The 12,031-nt window shown below is 38.2% G+C and overlaps 1 protein-coding gene across 1 annotated transcript in view; it reads left to right on the top strand.

The window, feature by feature from the left end:
• Positions 1 to 2,633, top strand: part of LOC136865997 (E3 ubiquitin-protein ligase Mdm2) — a 279,039-nt gene extending 276,406 nt beyond the window's left edge. The window contains exon 9 of the mRNA XM_067142603.2: positions 2,526 to 2,633. Within this exon, the coding sequence (XP_066998704.2) occupies positions 2,526 to 2,551 (26 nt within the window). The 3' untranslated portion in view covers positions 2,552 to 2,633. The remainder of the gene's footprint in view (positions 1 to 2,525) is intronic.
• Positions 2,634 to 12,031: the final 9,398 nt, after the last annotated feature.

The raw sequence follows: 12,031 nt of genomic DNA, 5'->3' as shown, positions 1-12,031 counted from the left end.
AAACAGGCCATAGATTTACAGATATTAAACAAGACCTAGTAATTCTCAATAGACTGAACAAGGGAAGACTAATGAACTAATGAACAGTCTAGAAAGCATTCACATATTTTTAGACAAGTCAATTAATAGGGACAAGAACTTAAATGAAATAAATGAGCAGAAAAACCCCTTATTCGAATACATATTGAGATACATGGAGTTACTATGAAGGAATCAAACACGCCCAGTGAACGCACTAAGCAATCACGAGGCCGATACTTCACGGAAAGTAGCCACCTCCCCGCCCGAAACAGCAAATGACGACACGTCCTTGCTACCCCCCTCCCTCCTAACCAAGTTAGCTCACAGACCACAGTACACCGCTACAACACAAGGTCGAAGACAGCTGAAACAAACCTACTCCCGCAGCACGGGAAGTAAAGTAAACAAACAGGACAAGGGTAAGTTCATATTTCCATACCTTCTAACACTAATAGCTTCCCTAGCCATTACGTTTCTAGACGACCAAAACTAATTGACGTTATCTTTTTCTGCCGGTTACAGGTCGTAATACAGACGATCCATTTTTTAACACGTCTTTTAAACACAATACAGTAGATTCATTCATCAACAAGCCACACCTTTCCACGTATTAAGAGACAAGTGACGGGAAGAAAACCAGATGCTGTTTTAAGAAGACTAACATTTTACAAACAATTCAAGGAGCATTTTACCAAAGAATCTACAAGTTTTCAGTAGCAAGTGATTTTATTGGAAAAACTCACAAGATTTATAGTGAACCTAAGACTTTTTAGCCCAATACGTGTTTTTAATATTAAGTTTAGTATCCAACTAACAACCGCCTTCAATGCACCCTCCCCTTCGCAACCCCCTCCCACCTACATGCGCTCTACTAACATCTGCTTTTTAATGTTTTTTAATGTTTAATGTAAATTACGATATCATTTTTAAGCTATTTTTACCTAAGCTAAATGTAAATAGCTGATGATGAATGCAACGCATTCGAAACATGTTCTGTGGTCATTTTTAATGTCTTTTTAAATAGCCTAAGGCTAAATAAAAGAGAAATTATCGATTAGGTGGAACCTTTTCTTCATTAATTAATTGTATTACATTATTGATATGGACATGAAGTGGATAGTCTGTAATAATTCATTTGGCGTCAGGAAAGGCATCTGACCATAAACACATGCCGTATGGTTGTATTTTTAAACGGAGACCTCATTACTCCCAAAACATTTCTGGACTTTTTAAATTTGGTAGACAGTAACATCAAACGTACAATGGGAAAATAAAATAACAATAAATTAAATTCTTTAGACCTCATATTGATGTGTAGGTTTTGAAATTTTTAGAAAACCCACACAATATATCAGTACCATTAACAAAAGATCTAATCATCCAGGAACCCATAAACAAGCAGCATATAAGAGCTACATTAATAGACTGCTAAGAATCCCCATGAGTAAAGAAAATAAACTGAAAGAAATCAAAATTAAAAAAAGTTGCAAAAACAAGTGGTCACAGCCCAGGAATGGTAAACAGAATTATAATTATGTAAAAAAGGAAAAGAAGCAAAGGTAAATAATGAAAACAAGAAAACCTTAGATTGTAATCATTATGTAACATTTATACATTTCGGAAGTGAAATTTTTAAAATTGCAAATATCTTCACGAAATTTAAAATGAGCTTTTAGAACTAAAATCAAAATATCAGAACAAATGTATAATTCAGATACTGTCATCAAGAAGGATGTTTATACCAATTTGGGATTATATAGGTTCACTTCTAATGAAAAAAATTTATTTACATAGGAAGTACTGGGCGGACTCTAACTCAGCGATACCAAGAATATTTTAAGGCTGTAAAATAGGCCAGATATTCAGCTCTTGCAGAACATGTTTATGATAAGAATATTCATAATTTTAAAGGTATGAAATTAATTTTTAATGGTAATGACAGTGTACAGTAGAGTTAAATACTCATGAAAATATTGAAATATTTATGGCACTGAAAAGAAAAACGGATAAAACTTTAAATCAAACCACTACTAGCAACATATTGTTTTCAAACCTTTAGATGATGCAATTTCACGTGCTACTAGCGCTCTCCGTAATTGAAGCTGAACATCTGTTTAGTAAATTTTTTTTTCCCCCTAGTGGCTTTACGTCGTACCGACACAGATAGTCTTATAGCGACGATGGGATAGGAAAGGTCTAGGAGTTGGAAGGAATCGGCCGTGGCCTTATTTAAGATATAGCCCCAGCATTTGCCTGGTGTGAAAATGGGAAACCAGGGCTGTTGACAGTGATTCGAATCCACTATCTCCCGGATGCAAGCTCACAGCCATGCGCACCTAACTGCATGGCCAATTCGCCCGGTAGTACCTTTCTAACAGCTTTACCAGCATGTTCAGCTAGCCTTTCTAATGGTATATTATATCATAAAACAACATATTTTTAAGGTCAAGTATTTAGGTTCATACACTCTGTCATTCGTTTCTTCTTCTTCTTTATTTTTACAGCTTATTTCATCTGGGCTTCATTTTAACCTGACGACACACCCATATGGATTAGCCTGTTTAAGTAAGTTTTTTAAATCACTGTTGATGGGCCTTGGTGTTGAAAACCGGTTATGAATTGAACACTTGTGTGCTGATACGACTGACTTAGCACTGTTTTATCAGATGGCTTTGATATTTTATGATGATTATAATATAATTTCATCTCACCTTATCCTTGGCCCCTGTATCATGAAATGGGACTAAGGGATAGGTACACTTTGTAACATGGCAACTGTACTGATTTATTAACTTTTTACAGCAACAAAAATTAATTCCCCCTTTTACGATTAAATTCAACAAACATTACTAAAACTTGAAATAAAATTGGGTGCCAATGTAATATTACAGAATTTAATGAATTCTAGAAATTTGCCTCACACAAGTCTTCCTGTCCTCCCAGGGTGACGATCTTGTGCTGACAAGATTCCAAATTTGCTATTTACAGTACCTCACACTGTTAAATTCTGAAAAGGAATCTAGATAGCATGCCAGGTGTCCACTTCACCAACAAAAAATGTTGTTAGAAGTTCAACTATAGAATTTTCTTGTCTACCTTCCACATTATCTCCCAGGGTGTCTACAGGTCATGAAAGTCTTGTAAAAGTCATCACTTGGAGTTTTGGTCATGAAGGTCCCAAAAAAATCATTTTTGTATTTGGCTCATGAAAATAGCAAACATAGAACTTAAGAAATATGAAGTTTTCTAGTCTCTGCAGTGTATAAACTGTCAGTGACAAGTTGCTTCTGGGTTAGGGCATTTATGGCACTTTTCCAACTTCCTATCTCCTTCCACTATTCTTTTTCTCTAATTTTTTTATATCAGATATCAGCCTCATGTGGATTTCATCAATGTCTGTTGCTTTCCTCATTTTTATGCTTTAAACTGTTAGTTCCACCTTTAACATTGTTCCATCATTTTGTATTTCTTTGCCTTCATGCTGTACTGCTGTTATCTCTCACATTCTGAAATTTGTCAAAATAATTTTTGTATGTTTTCTTTATCTCTTTTGGTTGTGTTAATAACTCTCAACCTTCATCTTTCATCAGCTTTGTGCATACTCTTCTTTTCCTTTTTACAAGCCCATATAGCATTACTTTGCTCCCCTCTGCATGCTCTTCTATTTCTCATATGAAATTCTCCCAGCTTTCCTTCAGTTACTAAATTTTTACAACTTACATTCTTCCTTTTTATCTCTATTCCATTCTTCCTGTGCCTTCTTATTTTCTGTCTCAACTTCCTGCGCTGTCTCTTTCCACCATGGTGTTTCCTTTACTGTTACTCTTGGAGATGTTCTAACCCAGCTTAAACTTGACCCTTCCACACTTCCAACTTCCATTGCTGGAATTTGTTTCAATATCTTTTGTACATTTTTATCTTTTAATTTTGATACTTTTATCTTCTTCTCTCTTATTTCCTTTATTCTTTCAATTTTTCTCACTCTCATTATTGCTAGCACTACTGGTTTCCGTGAAAGGCTTCTCCTAGTAGAGCCGTCCGTCAGCTGCGACTTGCACTTTCCACCCTGAAGTAATCATTTACTGCCTTTGTTCTTTTGTTACCTGAACTACTTGTATATCTGTACTGGATTTGCTATTCTTCTTTCCAAACCACATAATTTTATCATATATGTTTGAAAGCGTAAGACTTTTCAATAAAAAATAACATGTTTTCAAGTAGTAAGACATCTAGATACTGTAATTAATATGGTGACACCTCTAATTTAAAGTGAATTACCAAATGAATATTGTGTATTGTTGGAAGTGCACTATTCTTGTGTCAATACCCTGCTAAATGTATTACAAAATAAATATAAATAAATTAAACTAATTAGCAAGAATGTGAGTTGGGACACGTCTTGAAAGTCCCAAAAGATTGAATTGTGGGCATTCGTTTTTGTTTTGTTTTTTCATTCATTATTGCTTGTTTCAATCGAGTTGTGAAATACTTTAGGAAATGGTCATAAAAATCATAAAAATGGTTTGCTCAAATCTGTAGACACCCTGTATCTCCTCCTACCTTAGATCATCTCACAAAACCTATCAGTCTATATCTATAAAGTGTAAAGTAAGTTAGTTTGTTTTTTTCGTTATACAAATCTACACACATCCACTGATCAGCACCAAAATTTGCACCAAGGCTCATGAGGCACTCAAATGGTCGTAGAGGTAGCTATATCATCAAAAGACTGAGCAAGTGGTCGCGTGGCCTGGGTCATGTAGCTATCAGCTTGCATTTGGGAGATAGTGGGTTTGAACCCCAATGTCGGCAGCCCTGAAGATGAAGATGGTTTTCCATGGTTTCCCATTTCACACCACGCAAATGCTGGGGTTGTGCCTTAATTAAGGCCATGGTCACTTTCTTCCCACTCATGGTCCTTTCCTATCCCATTGTCGTCATAAGACCTATCTGTGTCGGTGCAACATACTGTAAAGCAAATTAAAAAAAAAAAAACATCATCAAAAGATATTTAAAAATAAAATTGGCAAGTGATATACAAGTAGAAGGTTTTATGTGTTGATGCCAATTTTTATACCAACTTTGGCAAAATATTTGCTGGAAAATCATGTGCTTACCATAGTAGGTACAATGTGATTAAATAAGAAGTATAACAGCATGTTTGCATTCAGAAAAGAAGGGACATTAAAGTCATGCATCCCCAAGAAGGGAAACTGGTTCTTTTATTATCAACAATGCACCACGGAAATTCAACTGATTATGGTTCTGGAGCGTGCAGAAAAGCCAGACAGGGTTATGTTCTACAGTGGCACAAAAGGCAGCATAGATACAGTGTTCGATGAGATGAAAAAATCTTACACTGTATCCCAAAAAGTAACATTAACATATGGCCACTCACATTATTCTACTTTGTACTAAACATCATTGGAATTAATTCGCAAATCATTGCAGAATCTAATACTGAATGTACACAGCCAAGGCGACAGTACTTGAGGAGCTGTGCTGTGAGCCTTGTACATGAACATACGCAACAGAGAGCATCAATCACCTCTCTACCAAGGCCCCTAACTACTAACATCAGACAGGTTCTTGGCACTCCTGAGCTGGAACAGGAAAATTACAAAGAGGAGGTAGTGTGATGTATTGTACCCTGACGGGCTTCGAATGGACGACCCACGCATACTAATACCTCAGCAAAACCTGTTAAACAACCACGGATGAAACTATAGTGAAGAGTGGCCCGAACTGCTTACACAAGCTTCGAACCGCTTCCCTCCTACTTTCTGTGCTGGCCTCAGCAACTCGAGCACATGGGGGTGGTTACAATCGAAGAAGAAGAAGAAGAAGAAAAGCCTTAAGATGGAGCCTTATATAATAAGAAAGTAGGATCTCTCGGTTCAACTGTCTACTGGATACTGCTTAGCTCTGCTAAAAATGACAATCATTTAATGGGGTTACAAAGTCTAATTTATTATGAATTGTGACATAAAGAAAAACAACCTTATACAATGAATTCCCTGCATACGGGAGAATAAACAATAAACACTGCAATTTGACTCGCCTGAGGGCGTTCGTTTAGCACAAAGGTATAATTGAGGTCTGGCGACTAATATCGTCTCTTTCCCTCGTTAATTTCGTACCTTTGTCGTTAATTGTATTCTTCTGTCGATCACACCGTGTAATATGAGACGATGTCCCCTTGCATAACACATTCTGTTCTTAGCACGTAATTATCCGGTCCCTACGCTACATAATTGACACATTAGAAAGATATTTACTTAATACACAAAAAAAGCACACATACCACTGGACTCAACTCCCCGGACTCCCTAATCTGGCACCAAGACGAACAACGTTGGACATCGGTTCTGTTTGAACTCAAGGAAATGCACACTAAGAAAGACATGCTTATCAATTTCTTCTGCCCCGGTGCCAGCTTAATGGAAGCTCGCACAAGACGGCCCATTCTGACCTGGGCTCGAACTGGGCGCCTTCCGACTGAGAGGTACATGCCTGAAAATCCCTAGACTATCCACGGCCTCATACTACTGGATATTGGGGGGATCTATAATTATCTACCCTCTAAATCATCGTGATATTATCACTTACACAAGTGTTCTTAGCCGAACCATTAATAAACAAGACACAGTGTGAAATCCAGAGACTGGAGCCCTTAACTTCAACAACATTGTCGGCTGCCCTGCCATTAAGGGATAGGAAACGAAAGGGGAGGGCATTGTTCGTGACTAGGTCGCCCGTTCAGTGGCTGCGCGAGGTTCCTGACCCTTCACAATTACAACGGCCATTTCTTCTTTCCTGGATACACATATTTCTGGCCCACTTCATTTGTTTATCCCATTTATTCATCTTGCCGCAGAATTCCCGAGAAATATCCATTTATTCTCTACCCTCTCATTCTTCTCGTTGAGCGCCGAATGTGACGCAACATAACATCAGAATTATCTCATCGTAGACTATCTGGGCATTCAGCCCTCTCATTACATCTCATATTGCGTATCTTAATTCCTTGGGGCATAAGGCTCTCATGATTCCTTTCTCGACTCCTCTCAGTTCTCTTTGCTCATCGCAAAAAAATATATATTCTGACCATTCCTTAAAGCCTCCGGCCCCTGGGTTTCTCACACTGGTTACGGACAAAAAATGCTCTCCAGCTGGTGTAATAATCAATAATCAAGGGAAATTGCATATCGTCCCTCACATAATTTACCTAAATAACACAGTTCTGAACCTCTCTCAGTCAGGACTACTTCTCTCTTGATGTTCATGCCTTAATTGTACGTATCAGCTAAGCATGCTTTGTCTAACTTACCCATGAGCTTCCCCAGCATATGCGATAGCCATATTGGACATTAAAAAACCACCTTTGGACATGGTATTCCCTGTTCATTGATGCTACTGTTCCAACCCGCTTTAGGGGAACTCAAAACACACTCTATCCTTGTTTCCCTTACTTGCTAGGATTATTATTATTATTTACATCTTATAGCCTTCATTGGACCACTCTAGCCAACTTTATACTAAGAATTTTTCAGTTTCCTGTCAGCCCAGTACTTCTTCATTCTATTTGATCTTATCCTTCTTTCTTCATCGGAAATCACCCTTCCTATAGTCTGTTTGTTGATTCTGATTTGCAGTCTGGTTTTTTTGTCTGTGAGTTTCTTGATTTTGTCAGTTTTGTTTCTTAGGTCTTCCACTGTAATTTGTAGTTCATCCATATCTTCCTTGATTTATGTAATCCACTTAATGTTGCACTTACTATTCCATAATTTTTCTATTATTCTCCTGATGATCCTGTTGTCTGGTTTTCTGATTAGAAGTCCAAAAAATGAAATGCGTTTCTTCCTTATTGTGCTCATTACTGGTTCTATTTCCTTGTAGACTGTTTCATTAGAAGCTACTCTCCAGTGTCCATCTTTTTGGTATGATTTGTTGATGCACGTTCTAATGATTCTTCTCTCTATCTTGAGTATTTTGTCTGTTTGTGCAGTGTTAGTTGTTTTGAAGATGGTTTCGCTTGCGTATGTTATTTCTGGTTGAGTGACTGTTTTGTAATGTTTTAATTTTGTTGCTATTGACAGGTCCTTTTTTTTTTTTGTAGGTATTCTTGGTGACATATTGTGCTCTGGTCAGTTTATTTATTCTGTTATGCCATGCTGGCTTTTCATTGAGGTTATATGTTATGATTTCTCCCAGGTATTTAAATTTATTTACAATTTTGATTTCTTGGTTTCTTATGGCAATTTTGTTTACGAGTGGTGGGTCAGTAAACATGATTACTGTCTTTTCAAAAGATATTCCAAGACCAGTTTTCTGTGCTATTTCCTGTAGTGATATAACTTGTTGTCTGGTTTCCTGAACATTGTTGGACAAAAGAGCAAGGTCATCGGCAGATCCTAAGCATTTTAAACTTATGTTGTTCGGATTTTCTTTGGGTTACTCTTGTACCATTCCCTCATTATATCGTCACTGCCGGGACAAAACCTCCTATGTGAAATAATTTTAGCTTAGAACTTTGGCTGGTAAGGTTCTGTCATCTAAGGTGCAATATCGTGTGCATATTGTCAAGGCATTCTCGCTCTTCACAGTGTATGTGCTGCGGGTCAGTATATCTCCAAAACATATTATCACATAGGAGGTTTTGTCCCGGCAACGACGATATATTTCAAGGCACAGTTGAACAGCAGTGGTGACAAGTAATCTCCTTGTCTTAAGCCTGTTTTTATGATGAATGGCTCAGAGAATTCCCCTCTGAACTTGACTTTTGATATAGTGTTGGTTAAGGTGAGTTCAATCAATTTGATTAATTTTGGATGGAGCCTGAAATTTCTTAAAATTTTCAACATTGAAGGTCTGTGGTTACCGTAGTAAGTTTTTTTTTAAAGTCCACGAAGGTTATTGCAAGAGGTTTGTTTTGCTTCTTGTAATATGCTATGGCTAATTTTAAAGTGATGATTTGCTCTGCACAGCTTCTCCAAGGTCTGAAGCCTTCTTGGTATTCACCTAATTCTTCCTCTAGTTGCTCTCTGATCCTCCTGTATAGGGTTCTGGAGAAAATCTTGTATGTGCAGTCTAAGAGAGAGATACCTCTGTAATTATCTGAATTGCTTTTATCTCCTTTTTTGTGGAGTGGGTGGATTATGGCTGTGGTCCAATGTTCGGAGAACTTTTCTGTTATCCAGATTTTTGTTAGGGCCACGTGTAAGGATGTTCGAACTGTATCACTGGCATATTTCCACATTTCTGCGAAAACTTGGTCTTTTTCACATGCCTTTTAATTTTTCAACTCTTTGAGTGTTGTTTCCACCTCTTGGATTGTTGGGGGGTTTATGAGTTCAGGCGGGGTTTTGATGGACATGTCTGTATTAATTGCTAAAGGTTCCTGGGGTTCTTCACAATTCAAAAGTTTAATGAATCCTTTTGCCATGATTTCGGCATTTTCCTTGTCATTATGTGTCGTTTTTCCACCCTCACTTTTCAGCATTAACGTGGGAGGGGCAAATTTTTGTACTTGTCTTCCCAACATTTCGTAAAAGTCTCTGGAATTGGTTTTGTGGTAGTTTTCTTCTATTGAGTTGATTAGATCTTTCTATGATTGTCTCTTGGTTTGCCTGATAATTTGTGTGAACTTTTTCCGTATATTTTTGAGGTTGTTTGCACTTTCTTCTGTTTTGTGTGTTTGAAATTTTAACCATGCCTGATGTCTTTCTTCATGAATTTTGTCACATTCTGATGACCACCAGGCATGTCTTTTACGTGTGTTCAACGGAACTAAATTTTCAGCTTGTTGCCTGAGAATGGGAACCAGTTCTTCTAAGTTACCTGTCAGTTGTATGTTTTGTGTGACTTCTCTATATTTATCATTCCTTATTAATTGGTGTGGATCAAAGTTCCTCTTTCGTTTATTGCGCTTCGGTTTCTTTTTTAGTGGTGTGAACTTAATTTTGATTTTGACTATGTAATGATGTGAACCTATATCTACTCCTCTTAATACTTTAACATTGTAGATTTCTCTGTGGAAGGTTTTGTCCATAAATATGTGATCCAGCTGCCATTCCCCTTTTCTCCAATCAGGATGTTTCCAAGTTTTAAGTTTGTTGGTGCTCCTTTTGAAGTAGGTGGACTTTGAGATTAGTTTGTGTTCTCTGCAGAGTTCAACAAGTCTTTGACCATTCTTATTTGTATTTTTAAGTGGAGCCCATTTCCCAGTGATACAAATTAGTTTTCCTGCTTTAAGTAGAGAATTAATATTATACGTTGCATTGTAGTTGATCTGATCTTGTTTGATCCTGTTCTTATGTGCTGGCATAGGAATGGGTGATTGCCAACGCTCCGACTCGTTGATGCCTTCAAGGTGGCTACCCACCAAATCCGATGTAAGCCTTCTTTTGCTTTCTTGGACAGGACGGTAGAATTTTTTTCCTAAAAGACCTTTCCATGGTTGACCTTCGAAGGTAGTTAACCCTGGGTGGAGCAAGCTCCAATTTACAGCTACGGTTGTTAACTGCAGAGGGACAACCGAAGATGTTCAGGGTTCTGGGTTGGCATTTCCTCTTAACCCAATGAGGTATGGTTTTCCCACCAGTACTCGGGTGGCTGATTGCAGTGATTTCCCCACTGGGCGATGTGGTCGCCACGTCCCTACACCATAGCTAGGTTATTATACATATTAATAATAACTACTCCTCACGAAAAACTAATCACGAAGAAGGAAATGGGTTGTCTGGAGAGTTAGTTCCCTTGAATTTACGTTATCATGACAAAGAACAATAAAATGTCCATATTAGGACATGCATTATTTATAACATTTAGGCATTACAAAAGAAAAATCTCATCCTATGACCCTGGTTATACTTTATCGTGCTAAGACATTAAATTGACATCACTCATCTGTCTGGTGGCCATTTTTTCCCTTCGACTGGAGGCCCGTGGTGGAGTTTAACTGCTGCATCACCTCGGCGCTGGAGACAAGTGTGTTGTCCTTCGATCCTCGTCTGTAAAAATTCCGTGATCCTCGGTGGCTCGTTCACTGCTACAATCTTAAAGTAATCCAAAAGGGGTGTCAACTCCAAAACTCGTCACACATTCCTCTGTTTACAGCGACACACACACAGAATTTACACAAGACTTTTCCTTATGCAGGCATGTCATTGTAATCACAAGCGGCACGCATTCACAGAATGAGTTGGGTAGCTCATAGGAATGGAGGACCCTGAATCTGAGTAGCAGATTGGATAACACCAATTTATTAATACCACGTACTCATTTAGGCCGGCGTTGTTCATAGCCGACTCCCGCTACTCGTTCATAAATTATGCTAGCAGCCTAATTAATTGACGCGCGGCACTGAGACACTTGCCTAGGCTCGCTTGGCTATTACTCGACTTCCCAACTACAATTCACAAGATTTTTATAATTCACGGCCGCGACGGATACAATAACTTTGTCTTTGTAAGCGGTCAATAGATTGCGGACGGTAGACTGTAAAAACTGTAGCACAATTTAACACACTGTCCTCAGCGAGGGCCAGTCCAGCTTATATTGTTTCCGCGCCGGAAGACTGTGGGTGTAGGCCTTTCACGGTTCATTAAGGACATCAGCTCCTTTCATCCCGGGAATTCAAGACATTTAAATGGTGCGTATTGTAACCCTCTTCTTCCTCTTCCATTTGAGCCAAGTGTGATCGAATTACGATCAGCAGTTCTCACGTAATTGGGCTCCCGCCATTAATTATATAACTAGCGTCAGCTTGGAGGGAGGTGCCATCTTTGAGCGCAATTCTTGGCTTCGGAGATGCTCGACATTCACATGTGTTAGTAATACATTACATCTGGACATCTAGTGACCTCATTTCACCCCTTGAATAAAGTATTCCATATTTTCAGTCGGGGATATGCAGAAAATTCAGCTCTATTCATTGGTGTGCCTCCCATAATTTTCTCATGTCTGGATCAAAATATCATATAATTTTACACGCCAAAATTCAACGTTG

Source organism: Anabrus simplex, chromosome 3, assembly GCF_040414725.1.
Source record: "Anabrus simplex isolate iqAnaSimp1 chromosome 3, ASM4041472v1, whole genome shotgun sequence".
Lineage (NCBI taxonomy): Eukaryota > Metazoa > Arthropoda > Insecta > Orthoptera > Tettigoniidae > Anabrus > Anabrus simplex.
Note: the sequence above shows the minus strand (reverse complement) of the source record. Positions and strands in the feature narration are given on the sequence as shown.